At 36.1% G+C, this 23,384-nt stretch overlaps 2 protein-coding genes across 3 annotated transcripts; one reads left to right on the top strand and one right to left on the bottom strand.

Moving 5' to 3' along the window:
- Nucleotides 1–596: 596 nt before the first annotated feature.
- On the bottom strand, nt 597–16,044 carry LOC124185648 (golgin subfamily B member 1-like). The gene is made up of 12 exons (XM_046576604.1): nt 15,759–16,044; nt 14,749–14,949; nt 14,019–14,405; nt 13,499–13,854; nt 12,647–13,412; nt 12,360–12,468; nt 11,060–11,188; nt 2,163–10,972; nt 1,813–2,060; nt 1,279–1,442; nt 1,106–1,160; nt 597–994 (listed from the first exon to the last, which is right to left on the bottom strand). Exons 2-12 carry the CDS (start codon nt 14,941–14,943, stop codon nt 970–972), a joined length of 11,244 nt encoding a protein of 3,747 aa, XP_046432560.1. The 5' UTR covers nt 14,944–14,949; nt 15,759–16,044; the 3' UTR covers nt 597–969.
- A 268-nt stretch (nt 16,045–16,312) lies between these two features.
- LOC124185640 (fatty acid hydroxylase domain-containing protein 2) lies at nt 16,313–23,317 on the top strand. Of its 2 annotated transcripts, none has more exons than XM_046576588.1 (6): nt 16,313–16,708; nt 20,214–20,346; nt 20,957–21,060; nt 21,545–21,872; nt 21,965–22,237; nt 22,454–23,317. In XM_046576588.1, the coding sequence occupies exons 1-6, from the start codon at nt 16,684–16,686 to the stop codon at nt 22,611–22,613; spliced, it is 1,023 nt and encodes a 340-aa protein (XP_046432544.1). In that variant the 5' UTR covers nt 16,313–16,683; the 3' UTR covers nt 22,614–23,317. The 2 variants fall into 2 exon arrangements, with proteins under 2 accessions (XP_046432544.1, XP_046432543.1); XM_046576587.1 differs by lacking the exon at nt 16,313–16,708 and adding an exon at nt 17,625–17,845.
- Nucleotides 23,318–23,384: the final 67 nt, after the last annotated feature.

Here is a 23,384-nt window from a genome sequence, read left to right as displayed (position 1 = left end):
TACATTACTTCAAGGCATTCTTATATAAATATTTCAAGTATTTATTATTATTATACACACTCATGTTTTCTATGACTATATAATACAGTAGTTTGCAACATTTTATATTTTTTTTTTCTGGAAAGTGTTGTTCGTCTTCTTTTGTTTTATTTCTTTTACACCTTTTTTTAACCAAGGTTCCCTACTATATTTTATACTTCGGAGTTTCGTCTATTTAAATATTTCATGAATTATATTGTAAATGCGTAGTTAAGTTTTAGTTTGGTACATTCGACTGGTGTTATGCAAGTATGCCAGGTATCAAAAAACAATGGATTTTTATAATGACCGATTTGACAAACGTGTATGTACAAAAAATTCAATCCATTGAATAATTGACTCATGGCAGCTGCGAAGGTAAGGCTGGTTGGATAACGCAAATCAACTATACAAAATTCACGTATGGCTGAATTGAATTTGTGGAATATTACTACAAACATCAAATATTGACACTCAAATTATAACAATTGGCATAAATATAATTTTTCAACGATTGGAAGTCAACAACAAATATATGTACATGCCATGAATATTTGGTGACACGGACCGTTTATTACTTTTTCCCTCTGCTCACTGTTGGTAGATACTATGATGTACATACGGGGTCCGTTTCACCAAATATGGGCAGGACAACTCTTTACAATGTGTAAATTTTCGATTTCATTTGGTCACAAATCAAGGATTATCCCACTGATATAATGTCCTTAATAACAACGGAGAAGACTTCAGTTTGTTCTATTTGAATAAAAAGACTAAAAAATTCTGGAAAATTCTATTCAATCATTATTATGTTGTTAAACTTATAGCCTCGATTCATAACCTTTGTTATAATGTATCGTACCAGAATTTGGACTCATTACATTAGGAATGTGTCTAGTCAAAGACTATTTTATACATTGTTGTACTGAAGTCACGTTTGAATTGCCTTCATCACATATGCATTACTTTCGGAGTGCTTGAACAGAAGAAAAAGAAAATAACACCTCAGTAATTGTATTATAATCGTTGCAAAATGATATTAGTATTCAAATTGTGCAATTCAAAATTATAGTAAAATATATCTCACCTTTTCCCCCACAACCAGTTCATGAGAACGCTTGACTGACTCTGGACATCTCGAGCTGTAAGAAAAATTGAAACAATTATTGCAAGGTTCACTAATTACATTGCAGTCACCCCTTTTCGAATCTTTGAGCCACAATATAATTCCGGACACATGCTTTTCAATTCAATACATACATAGAGTGTAGTTGGCATTCACCAATCTGGCTGCTGCTTCAGGGGGTAAGGAATTCAGCATATCCCTGCGTGTAACAAACGACATTTGCTGTGTGTGTCTGGATTCTCGGTCGTCGCATAATCTTACATCTCGCCTTTGATGCACAGTGTGTAACTGAGAGAGCCTGTCACAAAAACTAGCTTACTCTGGGCTTTGGGAAACTGTTAAGCATGGGGCAGTAATCGGTAAGGAAATATTAATTAAAGCTAAGTTAGCTTCGAACAAATCTAATGGCAAATGATACAAAACCAGATCGGCGTCCAGACGCAATTTATGGGATAGGACATTTATCTAAGTTTGACACGAAAACAAGGATCTTGTTGTATCTATATGAACAAATGAATAATTGGGATGTAATTACTAGAATGCTTTCACGACTCTATAATATAATAATGCAACATATTGAAGGGATCTTAACTTATTACAGGTTCTTTACTAAGAATATGGGCAAGAAATACATTCATCAAATCTGAAATTATTGCACAATGACTTACTTTTGAGCAAGAGCACTCTTGTCTTCTCCAGCTGGTAAAGTCTCAACATTTAGTGCATCCGTTGCAATTTCGATAGGGCCTTCTGTTCTAGATGGAGATGGATGCTCGACTATTGGTTCGTTCGAAGATGTCGAAGGCAAGGCCTCTGTCTTAGGACTGGACATTGTCGTTTTCTGTTGTCGCAATTCTTCATTAATTCGAATTGCATTAGATAGTCTCAGCTGCAGAGTGTCACGTTCTTCTAACAACTGAAAAGATGGAATGAATTCGTCGCACATCAATTTAGTATTAAAAAATGACAAAATATACTTTTATTACCCAAAAAAAAAAATTTTGAACAACGATCTTACCTGCATCAATTCTAATGTCAGTTCTTCGCATCTGACATCTCTCTGATGTAACATATAGAGAGCAAGATCGAGCTCACCTTCGACGGACACAACTGGATGTGACATTAAATTGTCACCTTCTTCTAAAGGTCTATCGATTGTATCTGCCGATTCCGTCTTTCTCTCGTCTGGGGTAACAGCGGATTCTGTGCTTCTATTTCGACTTAATGACTTCTGGATAATTTCGTATTCCTGTACAGTTTCAGCTAAAAGAGTTTTCAAATTAATAATTTCTTCTTCTTTAGATTCGACAACCTGTCGCAACTCGTTCAATTGCCTTTCTTCTTCCTCCATTAGTGCAGCCATTTCATCAATACGAACATCTTTATCATGGATTTGGACTTTGAGATTGTGAATTTCAGCATCTTTGGTAACACTGACTTCTGCTAAGCGCCTTTCGTTTTCAGCCAAGTCCGATTTGCTAAGTAGCAACTCTTCATCTTTGTTTCGCAAGTCATCAATATAATGAGAATTCGATTGTTCCATTTGCATTCTTAGATTTATCACATCCGTATCTTTCAATTGTAAAGTGGCAAGCAATTCCTGAGTTTCTATCACTAAACGTTGCTTCAATTCATCGATTTCAGCTTCTTTGTCTGCCAGTTTAGATTGTAGCACTTTTTCAGCTTCTTCCATGATCAATTTTTTTTCTGACGTTAGTTTTGATATTAGGTTCCTATCTTTCTCTGATTGTTCTTTTGTCACCGTCAAATCATTAATATCCTTTTCCTTTTCTACCAAGCTTGCTTGCAATTTTTCAATTTCTTGCTGCTTGGTATACAAGTCCACGTTTAATCGTCGTAGTGTTTCCTGAATTTCGAATTCGTCGAATTGCGGATTGGCATTATCTTGGAGAGAAATTTGAGAATCCTTCTGTGCAATCACGAATTTCAGTTCGTTTATTTCCTGTTCTTTGTCATGTAATACGTTTTGTAATTTTGCTATAGCTTCTTGGTGAATCGATGGTTTTTCGTCTACAACAACCGGTTCATGATTGTCTCCCCAAACAATCTCTCGTTGTCCCTGTGTTGCTTGTCTAATGTTTTCAATTTCTGTTTGTTTGCAGGCCAATTCTTCACTCAATAACTGGATTTTTTTCTCCAAAGACTGTTCCATTTGATATTTGTCTGTATGTAACTGATTGATGTTATCTTGTAACTTCTGTATGAGCTCGGGATATGTATTTTTGCTCAGCATATATTTATATTGTTCAATTTCTTCGTGTTTCTCGCTCAGTTCTGACCTCAATTGATCAACATCTGTTAGAAGCTGAATGTCAGTGTCGCCAGCCATTTTGAATCTTGGATAACTATCCGCCAATGCTACACCCTCTTGCGCAGAACCCTGCTCTTGCTGGTGGAACGTGGAAAGCTGAACACTATCTATCTGTAATTGTCCTTCGTACAATTGCTGCCTGATTTTTTCTGTCGCAGCCTCTTTTTCAATCAAGATTCCGTTCAATTTCTGTATTTCTACATTCTTCTCCTCCAGCTCTGTTTGAAGCTGGCTAATTCGATCATTGGCAGAATGCAATTCTACGGACAATTTTTTTATTTCTTGATGAAGGCACTCGTTGAGAGAATTTTTTTCACGCAATCCTACCTTGAGCTCTTCAATTTGTTGCTCCTTTTCACTCTTATCTGTCAATTGACTTTGCAAATTTGTTCTATCAGTATCAGCTATTGCAATTTGCTTAACCATCGAATTTTCCAATTTGTGCACCTGTTGTTGATTTCTTTCTATTTCTGACGAATACTTGGACAGCTCACTTTGGTAATATTCTAATAGAGATAGGTTCTTAGTTGATTCCTGATGACAAGTTGTCAATTCAGCAGAGGTTTTTTCTAAGCTTGATTCTTTTTCTAGTAGCATTGCCTTCAAATGTTGACTTTCTTTTTCCAATAATTCGATATGTGATATATGACTTTGCAATTCAAGAGTACACTTCTGCGCATCAGTTTCTACATTGGCTAACTCATTTCTAAGTTTTACAATCTCTTGATCTTTATCCAATAACTGCAGTTGTAGGCCATGCAGTTCAGCACCTTGTTTTTGCATAGTTTCACTCACCTCTTGTGTCAGTGATTGTTGCAGACGTAATATTTCTTCCTGTTTGTTGTTCAACTCTTGTCGGAGGTTTTCTATGTTACCACGTAAATTATTTTCGGTTTCAGTTCTTTCAAGGTATTGTTGCTGGTAGTTTTGCTTCAAATCAGCCACCTCTTGCACTCTTGTATTTAATAGCTCTGTGACTTCGCTCAATGAGGTTGATACAGATGATAATTCTTCATTGGTAGTTTCCAGAATTTCGACTTTTTGCAATAGCATGACATTTTCTTGCCGCGTTTGCTCTAATTTGTGTTGCATTTCGTTAATTTTTAAAGTACATTCTTCCGTGTCTTTAATCAACGACTGTTTTTCATTATCAAATTCAATAGACTTTGCTGTCAACTCAGTTCTCATCAGCTCGTTAAGTTGACGCATAGCTGTTACCTGATCATTTGCATCCATAAGGCTTTGCTTGTACTGTTTACTCAGCAAACTGTATTCTTCTTGTAATTTGTTCAGGCTAATCTGTAAATTGTTGTTTTGTTTCGCCAATTCTTCGTATTTAACGATAATATCAGATTGTTCTGAACCAATTTTGCTCTGAACAGGCATCATTTGATTCTTCTGTTCTTCCAAAAGTTGTTGTAGTTGTTCATTTTCTGTTGCTAGCGCTTCCATTTCCTCTTTCAAATCGTCAATTTCTTCTTTATATTGTTGACACAATCCCTCAATCCGTTCCTGGGTTTTAGATAATTGATCACTGGATGGATCAACTTCACTTGGAGGTACACTAATCTGACTTCTAATCTGCGGCGACGGTGTAGTCGATCCTTCATGATTGGATGAAATTTCTCGGAGCTGCCACTCCAAAGACTGTATTTTACTAGTGAGTTCTTTATTTCGAATTTGCCATACTTCGATATCCATGTCTTGTCTTTCCTTCATCTCAACAAATCTGTCATTGGCTGATGTCAAGACTTCTAACCTTTTCTGCAACTGTTCTTTCTCTGTGATAGATTTTTTTTGTTCTTGGATAGCACCTTTCAAACTTTCTTCCAGCCTCAGAATTTGTGCTTTTAATTCTTCTTCAATAGCAGAATCCAAATCCGAGAAACACGACAGTTGTTGCTGCTTGACCTTTTGTTCCAGCAATTCATTTCGGACTTTAAATTCTTTGAGTTTTTTAACTAATTTTACATTCTTTAGTTGAATAGCTTTACTTTCCTCTTCCAGGTTATTTATCTTGGTTTCCAATTCTTTAATTTGATCTTCCAGCTCTGCCACTCTGGTTTGCAACTGAATTTCCGCACTGGGTGTCAAAGTAGTTGTTGATAATTGATGCTGTTCCTCTAATTGTACTTCCTCGGCACTCCAGCCCCATCCTTCTTCGTCGATATCTAGTTTGCCAGATGATCTATTGTCCCATTCAGAGTCAACTTCCAAATGCAAATTCTTTTCAACAGGTTCCTGGGATGGTGTTGAGTCTGATATTGGTTTTTCTGCAGTATTTCCAACTACTTGGACCTGCTGATTTTTTAATTGATTGATTATAATGATCGAATCTGAGACTTGTTGTTCAAATGATTCTTTTTCTATTAAAAGCTCATCCAACTCGTTTTTCAATCCATTTATTGTCAATTCTTGTGCCTTCAGTAAGTCTAGCAGAGCATTTTTCTCCTGTGTAATTTCATCTACTCTACTTTTCAATTCCAAGACTTGCTGGTCATTCGTATTTGTATCATCAGTAGTAGCATGCTTTTTCAGTTCCATAAGTTCGTTCATGTACGATTCTTGAGAGAGACGAAGTTCGTCATTTTCAAGCTTCACAGTTTCAAAATCAGCTAACAATTCATTAAATGTTGACGCAACTTTATGAAGATCGTTAGTATTCGTGGTGTTTCCTTCATCCCGAATTTCATATAATTTGTTAACTTTCTGTTCGGCGGTAGATATAATTTGGTTGACAATTTCTTGGGCACTTTTTTGCTGCACTTTTAGGTCATCCAATTGAGACTCATAGATAGACTTTTCATTCTGAAGCTGGTCAATCAAAGTGTTTTTGTCATCTGTAGGACTGTAGTTTTCTTTTTTGGCCGTTATGATTGTTTGCAATTCCTCATTTGCCAAATCCAACTCATTTCTAATTGCTTCAATTTCTGCATCTTTTGCTGTAATAATTCCTGTCAGTCTAACAATTTCTTTGTCGTTGTCGCTTTGATGATTACCAGACACCTCCAACTGAGCACAGATGTCACCAAATTGAGCATGTAACGAGTCAATTTTTTGGTTTTTCTGTAATAGGGCTTCAGTCATCCTGTCCAACTCATTTCGACACTGATTAAACTCTGCTTGCAGAGTTTGTGACTCTGTAACTAGATGTGCATAGTACTGATCTTTTTCATTCAAGGACTGTTGATTTTCTGATACAACGTTGGCTAATCTCTGCTTTAAATTCTCCAATTCTATACAAACACTCTCATACTGACGTGTTTTTTCTGCTAAGAGATTATTCAACATGGCTATTTCATTGGTAGGGGCAGATGTATTAGGTAGCATTGTCGTGTCAAATACATCGGAGACATCACCCTGTTGAGGCGTGACAAAAGCAGCCATTTGCAGTTGCATATTCCGCCTTTGATAATTTTCGATTTCAACTTCTTTTTCAGCAAGTAGTGATGTTAATTTTTCAACCTTCTCCGGAAAATCGCCTACCATTGAGACAGACTCTTTTCGCTTAGCCCGTTCAGCTACTAACTTTTGGTTAGATTCATTCTGCGTTTCCACTTCGGCTTCTAATTCCGAAATTCTTTGTCGACAAAGGCTTACACCATCTTTAAGCGACTCGATTTCTTGGATAAGATTTACCTTCAAATCCTCCAACTTTTCACACTTCTCAAGTAACTGTTTTTTGTCAGAATCAAGTTGGTTTATTTGAGAAGTGACTTCCCGTTCAGAGCTGTCTATGTACTGTTTAGCTTCATACAGATCCTGCTGTATTTTTTTCATCTGGGATTCTTGCGAAGTATGTTTATCAAGCAATTCCGAGTATAAAACATCGACATTCTGCAATTTTTCATTAATCTCTCTGCTGTACTGCAATTCTTCCTCAACTGCATCAATCTTTTCTTGCAAGCTAATATTAATATCTTGAAGACTATGAATCTTTTCGGTTAATTCCTTGTTTTCGTCAATTGTTTCATTCAATTTGTCACTGATAGCTTCGTCTTTAGCCATGAGCATAGCTAATCTTTGTTCCAGCACATCCTCGCTAAAGGAAGCTTCTTCTGTTATCCGGAATGATTGCTCGAGTTCAGCACCCAACAATTCCGTTCTTCTTTCCAAGCTATGCCTCCGCTCCTCAACAGCACTCAAAGCTTCTTCTAGTTTGCTAACTCTGTCGTGAGATTTGCCAAGTTCAATTTCTAAAGACTCAATTACAGCATCTCGTTCTTGTAATTTTGCCTCCAAGGCTTGCACCGAGGTGTAGCTCTGTTCCTGAGATGGTTTTGCCGCATTTTCACTCATTTCGCAATCTAAGGTCTGTGCTTTGTGTACTAAAACTTTTTCAGTGGAATCAGTTTTTTCTTTCTGCAGTTTTTCCAAGAGAAACTTTCTTTCCTCGGACTCCTTTTCAACATTTTCCAATCTTTCATTGATTTGGGTTTCTTTCGAGGACAACATCCCATTTTCAGCCTTCAGTTTTTGGATCAGACCTAATTGTTCAACATACTCGCTTTCCATAACTTCCATTCGCACTCTTAGTTCTCGGGCGCATTCAGTAGTTTCTTCTAAACTGTTTTGTTGTTTTTCATACGCAGCCTGCATCTGTAATTTGTACGCTTCATACTCCGATATAATATTCTGTTTCTTTACTTCCTCATCTTCCAATAAAGATTCCCTGTTGCTAATTTCCATCCGTAATTTTTCTATTTCTTCCCCCATCTCTGTAACTTGTTCCAATAAAGAATTCACTCTCAGCTTAAATGTATCAATCTCGTGCGCTAGTCCTTCAACGTTCTGCAAAGCTATAGCAGTTTGTTTTTCACTTTCTATCACCTTGTTCTCCAGCTCGGAAATTTTATTGTCTTTGTCACGTATGGCGAACTCATTCTCTTGTATAATGTTATTTATCGCTTCTTTTTCTGACTTTTCACAATTCCATTTCTCTTCAAGGTCAGATACCTTAGCTTCAAGATCTTGACACTGTGCTACCTTTTTCTTCAAATTGGCAGCAATTTTTTTCATTTTATCCAACTGAGCTTTTCCTTTGGATTCAGATTCCATCAATCTACCTTCTAGATCTGCGACTTTCAATTCTAAAGCTAATTTGGTCTCTTCAGTTACATTTTGGCTTAGAAGTTTTTCTTTCTCTCCTATCTCGAATTTCAAGTTTTCATTTTCTTGTAACTTAATATTCAACTCTTCAATCAAATCCTCCAGTCGCCTGTTTTGCATTTCTCTGTCTTCTACATGCTGTGCTTTCACCAATTCTAATTTCCTGTATGCATTACTCAGTTCTTGCCGAAGATCTTCAAGGTAATTACTGTTCTGTTCCAATGTATTATGCAAGTGAGATATTTGGGTGGTCATCAATGATTCGACAGACTTGGCTTTTTGCAATTCTTCGTTTAGATTTTTATTAGTTTCAGTATGTTGAGCAATTTCTTCCTCTCTTTTAGCTAATTGTTCTGCCATGTCACGGATGTTTGAGGTAACATTCTCAATTTTACCATGTGTCATGATGATTTCATTTGCCTGTTCATCAATTTTATTCTGCATCTCTTTCGTTATTTCTTGACTATCCTGCAAAGTCTTGACCAATTCATTGAACTCTTCCGAAGTTTTGGAGTTTTCTAATTCCGCAGATAGTTTATCAACAGTGGCTTGTGCATTATTAATTTCTGCATTGCTTGTTACTAAAGAAGTATTTAATCGTGCAACTTCTTCGTTCAATGATTCGATTATGAGGTTTTTCTCTTCGATCCGACTCTTATGCTCATTAAGATCCTTGTATAAGCTGTCAATTGTAATCATGTCAGTCTGTAATGTTCCGGATTTATCACGAAGAGCTGCATCATTTTTGGCAACTAATTCTTTCAGAGCTGTTATTTCTTCTTCTCGGATGGATGCTATTTTAAATTCTTCTTGGCATTTCAATTCAAACTGCGATATGGTTTCATCAAGTTCCTTCTTCAGTTTTATCATCTCAAAATCTTTCGTTTCAAATTCTTTTATCATATTCAACTTTTCGGCTTCCAGTATTTTTATGGCATCCTCAATAATTACTTTTTCAGATTCAGAAATCTTCAATTTTCTTTCCATTTCTTCACATCTCAATTCCCATTCTTTAATAACACTAGAAGTGTTTTTCAATTCCATTTCAAGTTTACCCAAGTTTGTAATCTCAGTTTGGTAGTCTTCAATTTTTTTAGTTTGTAATAGTAATTCCTCTTGTGTATCAGACAATTTTGATTTCATATCATCAATCACCACTTTTTGTTCTGAAATTAATTTTTTGTAATTTTCCATTTCATTTTCTAGTAACGTTACTGTAACAGACCCTTGATAGTCAACCGAGTCTTTATCTTCAACTGTTTCTTCTGTAAGTCTGTGTAGAAGTTTTGTAATCTCATCACGTATTCCTTGTGCTGTAGTTTGATTTTTTCGATTCAATTCGTTTAACTTTTCAATAAGTTCTCTAGCAAAAGTATTGGTAGTCATCTGATCAACAGCCTCTTTTAAATTATCTCTTTCTTTAGTAACGAGATCCAAATTAATTTCCAGCTTCTCATTCTTCTCTTTCAATTTCGTAACACTGATGACCAAAGAGTGATTTTCTTGAGATAAGACGTTTTCTCTCTCTTTTATCATCGACTCATTAGATTCTACTTGCTGAATCAGATTTCCCGAAAATTTATCTCCTAATCTTTCTTGCAATTTCGTCAATTGAATAACAAGATCGGCATTTTCCTGGGTCAATGCCCGAACTCTGCATTCCAGATTTGACATAGCGTCATCATCTATGGTCTTGGACTTGGGTCCATGACTGGGACTTTCTTCAATTTCAGCCAGTTTCTCTTCGAGTTTGATTACTTTTATAACAAGTTCGTTATTTTCTTGTATTAAAACATCTAGCCTGGATAGATTGTCACCATGTTCTGGTATGCGTTCAAAAGATTCAGTAGATCCAGTGTCGGAGGAGCTTTTCTCTTCAACTTTCGACAGCTTGGTAGTTAAACTGTTATTTTCCTTAACGAGCAGCTCAATCTTCTTCATTAATTCATTTTTCGTAGAATCACTTAAATTTTCAAAACATTCTGTTGATTCGGTTTTCTCTTCCAATTTCGTTAGCCTTATAATCAAGTCATTATTTTCTTGTGAAAGCATATCGATTTTTTTCAAAAGTTCGTTTCTATCTGTTTCATGGAGTGTCTCAAATGATTCGGTTGATCCAGTGTCAGACGTTCCCTTTTCTTCTAGTTTGGCCAACTTAACGATCAAATTATTGTTCTCTTGGGACAGTGATTCTATTTTATCTAAGTATTGCTTTTTTTCCGACTCGCTCAGTAAATCAAATTGCTTAGGATCAGCAATTGACTTATGTAATGCATCCAATTGTTCTTCCAGTTCGACGATCTTCATTTCAGCAGTCACTCGGAGGTTTTCGGAATCTGCATTTTCAGCCTCTAGAGCAGAGATTTCCTGTTTCACTGCGTGTAGTTCTACAATATAATGAATATGGTATAGTACAAGAATGAAAATTTCGTGTATGTGCACATTGAACTATAGATAAACAAACTTTGTTCTACCTTGTATAAGATCCAATTTTTGATTCTCCAAAGTAGCAATGGCTTGTACCTGGGAATCGATCTCATTACTTTGAGCAGATATCTTAGCTTCAAGATCAGAGATACGCTCCTGCCAATCACCTGCGGAAGCTGTGCATATTGTAAAATGAAGTTCCTTGTACGGATACATTTGAATCGAAAGAACTAAAGGAGCTTGACATAAACTGACATCTTAACAACCCTGTTACATAGTTTCTTCAAAATGCATCAAATCCTTGAATAATCCACGTAGGTAACGCTTCAGCCAGATATTGTTAGTAATGTTAAAAAACATCTTTTCTTCAGCTAATGAAATACTGGTACATTCTAGCGGATATTAATATTTTTCTAATTTCTTTCACTGGCATACTTTTATTATATATATATTCCAATGATGAAAACTCAGATTAATAGAATTAAGACAAACACTATTACTGTAATTAAATACTAGACAATGTAGTTCTACAAACAAAAAAGGTTTCATGGTATATTTGTAAAACATGTTTAGGGAACTGAGTAAAAATTCGAAAGTTACAGCGATAATTTAGTCTGCACAATTTGGAATAATTCTAATTTATTGGACAACAATAATTTGATAAAGATATTTAAATAACACAGCTTCATTTCCGGAATCCTTTTTTTTGTTTGTATCAAATTAGAGTAAAGCAAACTTTGACAAGTAATAAAGTAGGTACCATTTGATTGCTTCTTTGCCTAGATGAATGAAAAATGTTTGAGAAAACTCGTTTACTTTTATTTTCTCAAAGGTGTGTAATGAAACTGAAAAATGTATGTAGACTAGCGTCCGAATTTTTCCCACCACCATAGGTATTAATAAGCGTGATTGTATTTTGCATCTATCATGTTTTTCAAAGTTATAAATATTGATGAAAGTAGAGAAATCATATAGGTATGTAGCCATAAATTATCAGTCACGATCGAAAATTCCAGGTAAACAAAAAATCAGTACAAACCACTATTAAGCAACATATAAATTTTGTAACAGTTTGAAACATATTTTCCAAGCAGAAGAATTGACAATTTTAGAAAAACCCGATGAATATTATGTTCATTGCGATCGTAAAAACTGCAATCACTACCAATTATCATAAATAGATACCCAGGACAGGTGAAAATATTCATGATTCAACGAATTGTTCTCAAAAGGATGAACTTCAATTGTTTGAAACATTGTACATAAAAAACTCAAACGAGTGAGAATGAGTGACAAAAGTGAAGGTAATGAATAAATACAGTGATAAAATTATACCGTGGTTCCTACCTTTAAGCTCGTCAAAGTCTACCAGACTGAGCTGTAGATTACCTTTTTCTTCCTCTAGTAGCGTCACTTGATTCCCTAGCTTAACCAACTCTGCATTCGTATCAGATACCTAGATCAAAACACCGAAATTAACGCTCTATGATGAAATGCATGTCGCAGAAAAATGTTGAAATTTAGTAAAGATATATGACAATTTCAATTTAATAGGAATAATCAATTCCTGAAAGGTGAGAATCTTATGCAGAAATGCAGCTTGACAACAGACCCCTCACAATAAATCAATATACCTTTTTGAAGTTTTCAAGTTGTTTTTGCAGACTTTTAACTTTGCTTTTATGTTGAGCCTTGAGTTTGATCATCGATTTGTTTAAGTCATCTAGTTCCTTGGACAACTTGGTCACTCTTGCATCTTCTTTTGTTTCGTGGCTATCGTCTGGTACTCTTTTCAAAAGTTCGTTCTTTTCCGATTCCAGATTGTGAACAAGTTTTTCTAACTCATCAACTTTGTTGGAATATTCTTCATTCTTTGATGTCAATTCAAGAATTTGATTCTGTAACTCGGTTTTCGATTCTTCCAACAACAACTGATTCGATTTTCTCAATTCTTCAATCAAATTCTCTAGTTCTGCTATTCTGTTATCTTTTTCGAGAATCAGTCCGTTATTGACTGCAGATTCATTAGAAATCACTTTATCTTGTAGTTCGGCAACTGATTTTTGCAATTCATATTTTTCATCCTGTAACTGCCGGTTGCGTTGTTCCAATGTTTCTAATTTAGATTGAAGATCTTTCATATCAGGTGGTATGACTATGCCGGCAGCAGATTCCAACTTGAATATTCTTTCTTCTGTTTCTGCCAATTTCATTTCCCGCTCTTCTAATTGATCGAGGAGATTTTTATTTTTAGATTTGAGTGATGATTCTATAAGAATAAAGTTTTCTTGCATTGATTTCATCGCTTCCTTTGTCTCAGCTAAAGTATCTAAAGTTGAACGAGAAAAGTCTGCAGTGGTGACGTCGGTTACTCTTCTTTTCTCAAGATCTTCTTTTAATCTGGGAAGGGAGTTAATTAATTTCGATACACTGTCAGTTGAACAGCGATAGGGTCAAATTGAATGAAATTGAACACTGCAACTTACCCTTCAACTGTATTTTCGTACTCATTGATTCGAGAATCTCTTCCTTGAAGCTGCTGCAGCAAACTATTAATTTTTTCCTTCAAGGATGTTTCTATAAGCACAAAGTTAGCCTGCATCGTTCGCATTTCGTCTTTCGTATCTTCGAGTGTGTCCAATGTTGATTTCCTTTTTTTCGATAAATCTGCGGTCATCAGTGTAATAGCCTTGGTCTTTGAGTTGATAACAGAGTCCTTTTCTTTCAAATTTTCTTGCAAGTCAAGTACAGTGGCTTCTAGCTCCAAGATTTTATTACTGAGCTCAGCTATTCGGTTGTCTCTGTCTGGCAAACTGAAATGCTCCAAGCCTGGACTTGCGACCTAAATAATTCAACAGTTTGAATACAATCTCCATGTTTTGTAAACATTTTCAAACATTATACTGCAAGATGTAGTATAATTTTATTTCACTAAACAAAATTTTCTCAGATCAAAAAAAGGATTAATTCTAAATACGAGTTATAACACTTGAGTGTCACCATTACCTGTGTTGTTATGACAATTGGTTGAACAGGTAAGGTGGTAGTTAGTTCTTTTTGCAATTCCAATATCGTTGTATCGCTTTCATCCAGTTGTTGCCGTATAGCCTCCACTTTTTCTTTGACCACTCTTTTGTTCTCTGACATTTCTCTGCTCCGCTGCTCAAATATTTTTCTATTCTCCATGAGTTTTTTTTGCAGAAGAGAAGACTTAGCTTTCGGTGTTTTAGCTTGGCTAATGTCATCGACATCATCAAAATTTTCAACCATGGGACTTGATATTCTTGATTTAGCCGCTGTTTCTGGTGTACCCTCAACAGATGATGACGCATCTTTACTGCGTCGAGAGAGCTTTGCTCTAGACTTAATCTTCGAGAGTTTTCTAGCATATTCCTGCAAATGAGGAAAATGACGTCCATTGTTATTGATTACGGCTCCAATTATGGACTTAGGAGATAACATGAAATTAGCGACAGTGGTGATAATTAAATCTGTTATATTCATTACTATTAATTCCGTATATCTTGGAGTAGAAATATATGTATTGTACATGTCCAATAAGTGTTCTCAGTCACCGGCAGGTTTAGTACATCTTTTTTTTCTACATGATATGTATCAATATATATTATGATGTGATTATCACTGCTGTAGCAGACAGATTACAATTCATTAATTGAAATTCTACTACTAGAAATTAGCCACTTTGATTTGAGCCGTAAATTTAATATATCTTCACCTGGACCACCTCTTCTTTCTTTTTCAAACTTTGCTTATCATGCAATATTGTTTCTTTCTGCACTTCAGGTTGGTTCTTATTCTCACTGGGAACATCCTTCGTATCGGCAACTACATCAAGGTCTTGGTCTGTTGCTGCTTTTGGAGGTTGATAGGACCCTAGAGGCTGGTTTATCCCTCCACCCGGATCCGCCATGATGAACTGGACAGTAAAGAATGATATTATAAACCACTTTATCATCTTCACTAATAAACTTGATATTCTTGATAGGATGCGAAAATTTAAGCAGCTGTTTCAACGCTGTGAGCCACTGCTGACTTGCCAGAGGTAGAATCACCTACTGCTCTCATTGTTCGACTCTTAATTGGATAGGAACGTGACTGGGGTAGAGTAATTCCATTAGTATATGCACCGAGTAGACATCAGTAATTTTTCAAGATAAAGGGTAAGCCGCAATACATGCAACAGCATTTTAAACAAATAGTAGTGATTCAGTGGTAGAAATTGTACGTCCCAGATTTTAACAACTTGAACAGTTCTAGGTACGACGTTACGTATGAATGAAATGGTATCTATCGAAAAGATAATTAACTGGATGATAATTTGTGATTATATTTCAAATTGTATGCATCGGTACGAAACGTGATGGTTATATTCTTGCTTTTCTCATTACTTCAAAATGTATGTCGAGCGTAGGCATGAAAATCCGGCTACGCAAAGCAAATTAATGGTGAAACAGTTATCTTGGAGTTGTGAAATACTATAAAAACCACGAAGCATGCACATGGCATTGGATAATTGAAGTACAAAATCATATAACAATAAAGAAGTTAAGATAGTAGAACCCACACAATGATGTAATCCATTCCATATGAGAGTTGAAGAAATAAATGAGGTTATGTACTTCAGTTATATTTCGTAGAGTAAAAATGACTGCAGAAAATTATAGGAAAAATTTGAATAAAGAAATGATGAGGAATCGAAAATGGTAAGAAACCCTATATACTTACATTTATTTATGTTCTCCAAGACGTCAAGATGGAAACAACACGTCACTAATTTTTGTACACATATTATTTAAAGCTGAGCGCCCACTTTTCTCTGTCACAGCGTACCAGCGAGCTTTTTCTACTAGTTATAAATTTCAGCCAGTTGCTTGTCAAATGCCCGAAAAATAATTATAGACCATTTATATCGGATACAAATTATGTCAAATATTTTACAAGCAACGATTTCACCGATACGACCAACCGCCACCAAGTCTTTCCACCATGACTGCCGCACACAACTCACCGCCCGGAAATTGTTGGATACGTACAGTTCTGTCAGCACAACAGCGCCAGTTTCGGGAGTTCCTAACACTAGTTCGAACCACTGATATATATATACACTCGAACCGACTCTTTATTTCGCCCTGCCACCTGACGGCGCATTCAATAATTAAACTCTTCGAAAGTACACCGCTCACAATCAGAGATAGTCCATATCTACCTTGCCAACTGAGTCATGAGTATGTATATATTTACATGCATACATACCTACCTGACGCGACAAGAGACTGTACGAAAATATATCTGGGAAAATCGCGAAAGACTCTCGCTCTCTTCCAGCACTCCTCTTGTGTCAACTGTCAATTCGCGGTTGATACTTATGTTTGTACGCGGAATATTTGACAAGCCAGTGACTCCGATGTTAAATATTTGTAAATCACGTATCCGCACTTCGTTTACGCATACATGGCATAGGAACGTCGTACGGTGTATTTGAAAGAGTGTTATATACGTAAAGTAGGTATATCCTTCTATTATACAGCAGCCCAGCTACGGCGCATTTTCCAGTGTTCTTGACCGTCTGCGTATATTGACGTCCGAGGCAAATGTCAGTCGTCGACTTTTCGTAAAAAGATACAAGTTCGGAAAGTTCGTTCGCCAAATAATGGAAGCGCAAGTGCAGTACAAAGGTAAGACCCTACTGAACTGTCAATATCAGTTTTTATCAATTTTCCCATCGACTCGACGGAGCGCGAATCTACATGCATACAATGTGCTCTAGGCTCTCAACTACGTCGCTGGCTGCATAGTTTTATAAATGTTTCTTCGGCGTAATATGTGCTCAATTAGCGCGCGGTTCAATATTTTCCCTTTGTCTTCCACTGCATACGTCCCATACGTCCCACCTGTAGGTACTACGTATTACTAATCAATCAATGTAATATTTTTCCAGTCCAAGTTTCAGTAGGCGAACCGTGTTACGGTTACTCTTTGGTTTTCCAAACTGTTATAATAATCCCGTCTTATGCGTGCATATACGTATGTAACAATAGATACGCTTGTAGTACGCAATTCATTGACAACACTAATGCCCGCGCAAAAGCATTGCATGTAACGCGATTCAATTATGATACATTTCCTGGTATCGACGTAAACCATTTAATACGCGGTCGATGTCAAAAAAACAGCAAGAGAAAGTAAACTGCAATAGAAAAGGATGACCTAAATGGACTTAATATAACTTAATATAACTTAATCATGGAACCATGAGAAAAATGATTTAAACTGAGATACGGCATTTTTTTGGATATAACTGCTCCTTCAAAGCATAATGTATTGGTCAACTTCGGATGGTATAAGTTTGTTAGCCCAGTACATAAGTCTCGTGCCAACAACATTAAGGATATACTGTTAATATATATGTTAAAAGCCATGTTCATATGTATATAAGATACATTAGCATAGACCATTCTGACATTCACCTAATTTTATATTATATCGTATACATACTATATTATGCACAAATAGAAGGGAGAAAAAGAGAGGGAGAGAAGAAGAGAGAGGGAGGGAAAGTGGTCTGTCAATGAAGAGATTTTAAATCTGTTTCATTGCACGATCGGAAACCGCGGGAAGGATCAACCGTGTACGGAAATCATAGCTGCCGCACCAATTTGTATCTAATTGATATTACGATATACGTAGATGTATAAAGTGATCTGAGTTTGAAGTTGACAACATTATTCCCACACATGTAATAACTATGTATCGAAAAAAGAAGTCGAAAAAAAGTTTGGCCAAGAGTCCCACGTTGCAGAACTCATCTGGAGGTAAACGTGTTATGTTTCCTTTCATAATTTTCCACTCGTTCCTCTGGTGCTGGTGTTCTTTGGTTTAAATTTTATTCTCTACGCGTTCGCATAAAAATTGTTGAAATATATTACCTGAACGACAGCTGTTTATACTAACATACATAGGTATAAGTAAACTCCACATCAATTTGGAAACAGATATTTCAAGTAGCGTTACGGCATTGTCTATAGTCACAATTATGGTATTATCCTTGCTCTTTAAGCTGGACTCTCTGTTTAAGCCCTTGACATACAAATAAATGGAATTTGATGCGTTCGAAAAATGTTATTCTATTTGGCTCAACTGAACAGTTATGTTGTGAGCTTAGAAAAAGAACACCTTATTTTTCACGTCTCCCAGACGTCATTGCGTGTCAACGGGTTAATAAATATTTGTCAACACTCGTTGCGATATTTGCCGCGTAAAATTATAATTGCGCACGCAATCAGTTTTTGCGGCGGTCAAAGTCCGATCCAGTTTCACAATTTTGGATCGTTGGAAGAAACTTTTCATTATGAGGATTCTATTTGCGATACAAAGCTACAGAGAATTATTTGAAATCAATTTCCGGCCACTTTTTCAAACTCTGATAACTCGTTTACTGTACGATTTACTGAAAATCTACGAACACTGTATTACCGAATGACAGCGGTTTGGCAGTGTTATAAACCGTATATGTATACATGTACTAAACGAGCGACGAGAGGTGTTCAGGTCAGTGTAGCGTTAGGTTGTCCGATTTCTTGGATCACAAAGAACTGAGGTCGGTGAACCTGATGAAAATTTGCTTGCCAAAAGCCGCATAACAGCATTCACTATTTATATAGGTATTCGTGTATTTTTATGACCGATTAGGGGTGTTTCTAAGGTAAGAGTGCTGTGCTGGAGTTGATATTCAAAATAATTGAATTTTTTCAGTTTCAAAACGGAAATTTACAGCTTTTGAATGTATTTTGTTTCAATCTATTCAGCCGATTATTCTAGCCACAATGAACCAATAAAGTGGTTAGTTTTTACTGCTCTTTCCACAGAAATCCCGTTAATTAACAACCATTTGACGTCATGTTTGATTATCATTTCTGTGCCGAATAACTTCCAATCGCTGAAATCCGATTCATGTCCACCGTTGCGACGGACGCAACATTATACGTATAACAATACATATCCTGAATAATTCGCCTACCATCTTTAATTTGATAAATTGTCTCGATTTTGTTTTACATTTCTTTTTACGTGGTTTCTATAATATTTACATTATGCACTAGATGTCGCAACGTGTCAACTTATACATCATATCCAGTATAATATTATTTATAATCAAATATCGGATCGCTGATAGTCACTGTGTCAGATCGATGTACATAAATTTATAAATTGACTGTAGTGTACAGTTTCGTCGACAGATGTGATGAGATACATTTTATGTCGTCGTTCAATTTACAACTCAGTGACAGAGTCAATCTCGCTAGGTGTACATATCGTATAGATATGCAAGTGTACAGTTAAAAAGTTATGCCGGAATTGCACATATAACAGTACGTATAGATATAAGATTCTGGTTGGCCAAGAACTGTTATTCTCGAGATTCGCGCTATATTTACATATTGTGATGTTAGGTGTGGCTCGTTAGTTTAAAATTACCTAAACCGACCGAGAATTTTTCACTTCCAAACCAATCTGCAACTGAGTCGAATCAGCTATTTATGTACCCTTGCGTATAATATATGGGCCATGCATCTTATACCGGCAAATAAATTCAAAAAAAACAAAGAACGAGAGAGAAAATAAGAGTTTTATACCTGTAAGTTCTATGGCTCTTATTAATTGTTAAGCTTGAACCTAGCCAATATCGGTAACAAATTCATAGCCGTCGTTATATATACATATGAACTTACGCGTTGCTTGGTATATTTGCCATGCTATTGTAAAAGGTCACAACAAAATATTCAATAATATACATACCGTGATATAAAGTTGCAATCTACAGTCATCCATGATGCACGTCATCAATTTTCAGTGAATTAAATAACGACTGTATTAATTATTCAGTTTTCTTAATTTATCGAATGAATAACGTTAGGGAATCCATACGCAAATTTAATAACGCTCACATATGTGTATAAATTATTATAATAACGTTATAACGGTTCAGGGCTGCAAGAATTTCTCCTACATGCTAAAATAGCGACGAAAATATACAGGAGAAAGTTTCTTCTTACAGTTGCTATGTACATTCGCACGATGGTAAAATAAAAAAATTAAACCTATAGCAATGATCACGATCCACTTTCGTACACGATGAAAAGATTTTGTTGTTGTTTTTACGCATTTTTCTTTTATTTTTAGGTTCTGCAACTCCGGTCAGAGATGTCAGCAAGAATCAGACACCACCTACACTTCTTTCAAGCTTACGAAGCGTACTTTTTGTAATTGGAACGGTTCTCGTAGGATTTGCTGCTGTTTGCAACTCACTTACTTGGTGAGAACAATTGCAGACTGTAGCTGAGAATTTATATATCATTTTCAATGCAACAGCTTGTAATCATTCGCACTCTGTATATCACTGATGATGATAATTAGGTCTTAATTTATATAATTGCGCGATCAGGCGGGTTTTGCTTTCTATATGTAGGCTTTGCAGAGCCTAATCCAGATAATTAAGGGGAAGTAGGAAACAATTTCGTAAGAATAGGGGCTTATTAGTTTCATCATTTATTCGTAATTTAAGAGAATGAAAATAAGGGCACTTCCATCCTCTATAAAATGAACTCAACGTGACTCACAATCATTAAAATTTTGCTTCAGTCGGTAGGAAGTTATCACTTCGTAATTATCATTATAACTAATACAACTAATAGAACTATTCAATCGGGAAATAATCTTTTTAATTAATTAATTAATGTATTTTTCATTCTTTCGCGGTTTCATTGCACGCGTGATAATACTGATTAGTACGGCATGATAGTCTAGTGAAAAATGATAATTTCTAGAGTACCCATTGACACTTTCCGTTGAATCCATTGGATTCTTATATTTTTGCTAGACACTGTCATACATTCTAAATCCTGTTCATATACTTTTTGTATTAGGCACTTGCAGAGGTTTTGGGGAGCCTCAGGTGATTTCTGGCAAGCACAATGGGACAAAATCTTGGATACCATTGGAGAAGATCCCATGAATTTATGGGTTTTTGGTACGAGAATTTTCACAAACTATACAATAGTACACCAGTAATTATATATTCAACTGATTGAATGATCCAATTTCGATTCAACTTCAACAATAATTTTATGAAAACTTGAGATTGACGATCGTTTGCGGACTTATAGAAAAATATATATCCGCGTAATTTTATCTGAAATATTCGTGTCTTGTTGAAATTGTTTGTTCGCTTCAGACGAAAGGTATCAATTTCACGTTGAATATATACACATCATGAGTATGCATAGATAGCAAATATCCAATATGCCAAACTACTCGTTATTATAGAGTCCGAAAACCGCTGCTTCTCTTCTCTTTCTCTTATGCCGAAATATTTTTCGGGTATGAGACTAGAGCGTCGGAATAAGAGAATAAATTAATAAAACGGTGAAGTAAATCGAATTTGGGAGTATACTTAAGCTTTAACTTGAGTTCAATTATCATACGAGCCATTTCTCTGAAATTTATCATTGCAGGGTCCATGGGGCTGACCTTGGTGGTCTACTGGTTGTTCGGTGGAATTTACACCCTTCTAGATATCACTAATCGTCCAGCTGCGTTAAGGCGTTATAAAATTCAACCAGGCACCAACGAACCGGTTGATACCCGAGAACTGTGCAAAGTTATAGCTCAGGTTCTGTTCAACCAGATCGTTGTTGGCTTGCCGTTTGCGTATTTGACCTTCAAGCTAACAAAATGGCGAGGATATCCAGACATGAGAGAACTGCCAACCTTCCACTGGGTACTGGCGGAAATTGCCATACACATTTTATGCGAAGAGATAGGATTTTACTATTCTCATAGGTGAACAGCAATTCTTTGCTCATTGATCGTTCAGCATTTTCACAAGTCTCACGATTGGAAATTTCTCTCAATTTTGAAAATTCACGTTTCAGACTACTCCATAGCCGCTACTTGTACAAGCACATTCACAAACAACATCATCAATGGACAGCCCCGATAGCGGTGACCGCTCTTTACTGTCATCCACTGGAACATATTGGGTCTAATCTAATTCCACCATTCTTGGGAGTCTTTATCGTAGGCTCCCATGTTGCAACTGCTTGGCTTTGGTTCTCTTTGGCCATTCTGTCAACTCTCAATGCTCACTCTGGTTATCATTTACCATTCTTCCCATCGCCGGAGGCTCATGATTTCCACCACTTGAAGTATGTAATATTTGTGTTTTTTCAATTCAATTTGAGCAGGAATCTAGCGTGATCCTTATTTTTTTCTTTTTGCCGTGGTAGTTGAATCCAGGTGGCCACATGTTCTTAATGCTGCAGATACGGTCGATCTTCGTCTGCGATAAAACGAAAATTGATATCCCACGTGTGTGTTCATATGTTAGGATTTTTCTAATTCAGAGAAATCTTCTTTTCCAGGTTCAACCAATGCTTCGGCGTTCTTGGAGTATTGGATCGTTTACATGGCACTGATACCCAGTTCCGTGATTCAAGAGCTTATGCTCGACATGTTATGATGCTCAGTCTGACCCCACCGCGAGAGGCCTTTCCCGATCAAGCAAAATACAAATCTAAGTAGTTTGTACTGTGTATCAGACAATGTTTCGACTTCGGCAGTAGCAATTCTGTCATTACTTTGGTAGAAGGGCAATTTCATTGGTCAGATTTTACCGTTATATATATTATATTTTTCAAACACATCTTGTTGCTCACAATTTATCGAATGTACTGATAAGAATTGGTGACAGGGCCCACAATTTTGTCTTCTCCACAAATTGTCCACAATTTTCGATTCTCTCTGTGTTTTCGCGGAACAACGGGTCAACGTTTTAATAACACTGATAGAAGGTGAATAAAGCTCATTTAAAAAAATTGCCTTTGACAACAAGATATTGTTGTTTGAAGAAGATTCATTGAAAGAAATTATACGGATTTACACATACTCCGTTTAATGAAAAAATCTAATTACGAAAGAAAACTCTGTTGATTCTGATCAGACTCCATCCACTTTATTGCCTTCATGCCATATTACCCACCTATGAGCCAGCTCGCTATGCTATATTTCGTTAAGCGGAGTATAGTTGATATACATTAGTTAAAATAGTCATCGGTCACCATACTACCTATAATGTCAAATGACGTACCTATGTATACAATTTAAAAACCGAGCGTATAAAATAATTGAAAAATATGTGTCTATAAGATAGTGAAGCACATGTGATATATACTGTGTACATATGTGCGTATATACATGTACTGTGTATATACACGTGTGTGTGTATATATATCCATTATTATACCTGGCACTGCACAGTTTTATTCTTCAACACATCTACCTGTACGTATAATC

This window comes from Neodiprion fabricii, chromosome 6 (assembly GCF_021155785.1).
Source record: "Neodiprion fabricii isolate iyNeoFabr1 chromosome 6, iyNeoFabr1.1, whole genome shotgun sequence".
Taxonomy (NCBI): domain Eukaryota; kingdom Metazoa; phylum Arthropoda; class Insecta; order Hymenoptera; family Diprionidae; genus Neodiprion; species Neodiprion fabricii.
This window is presented reverse-complemented; position numbering and strand designations above follow the sequence as displayed.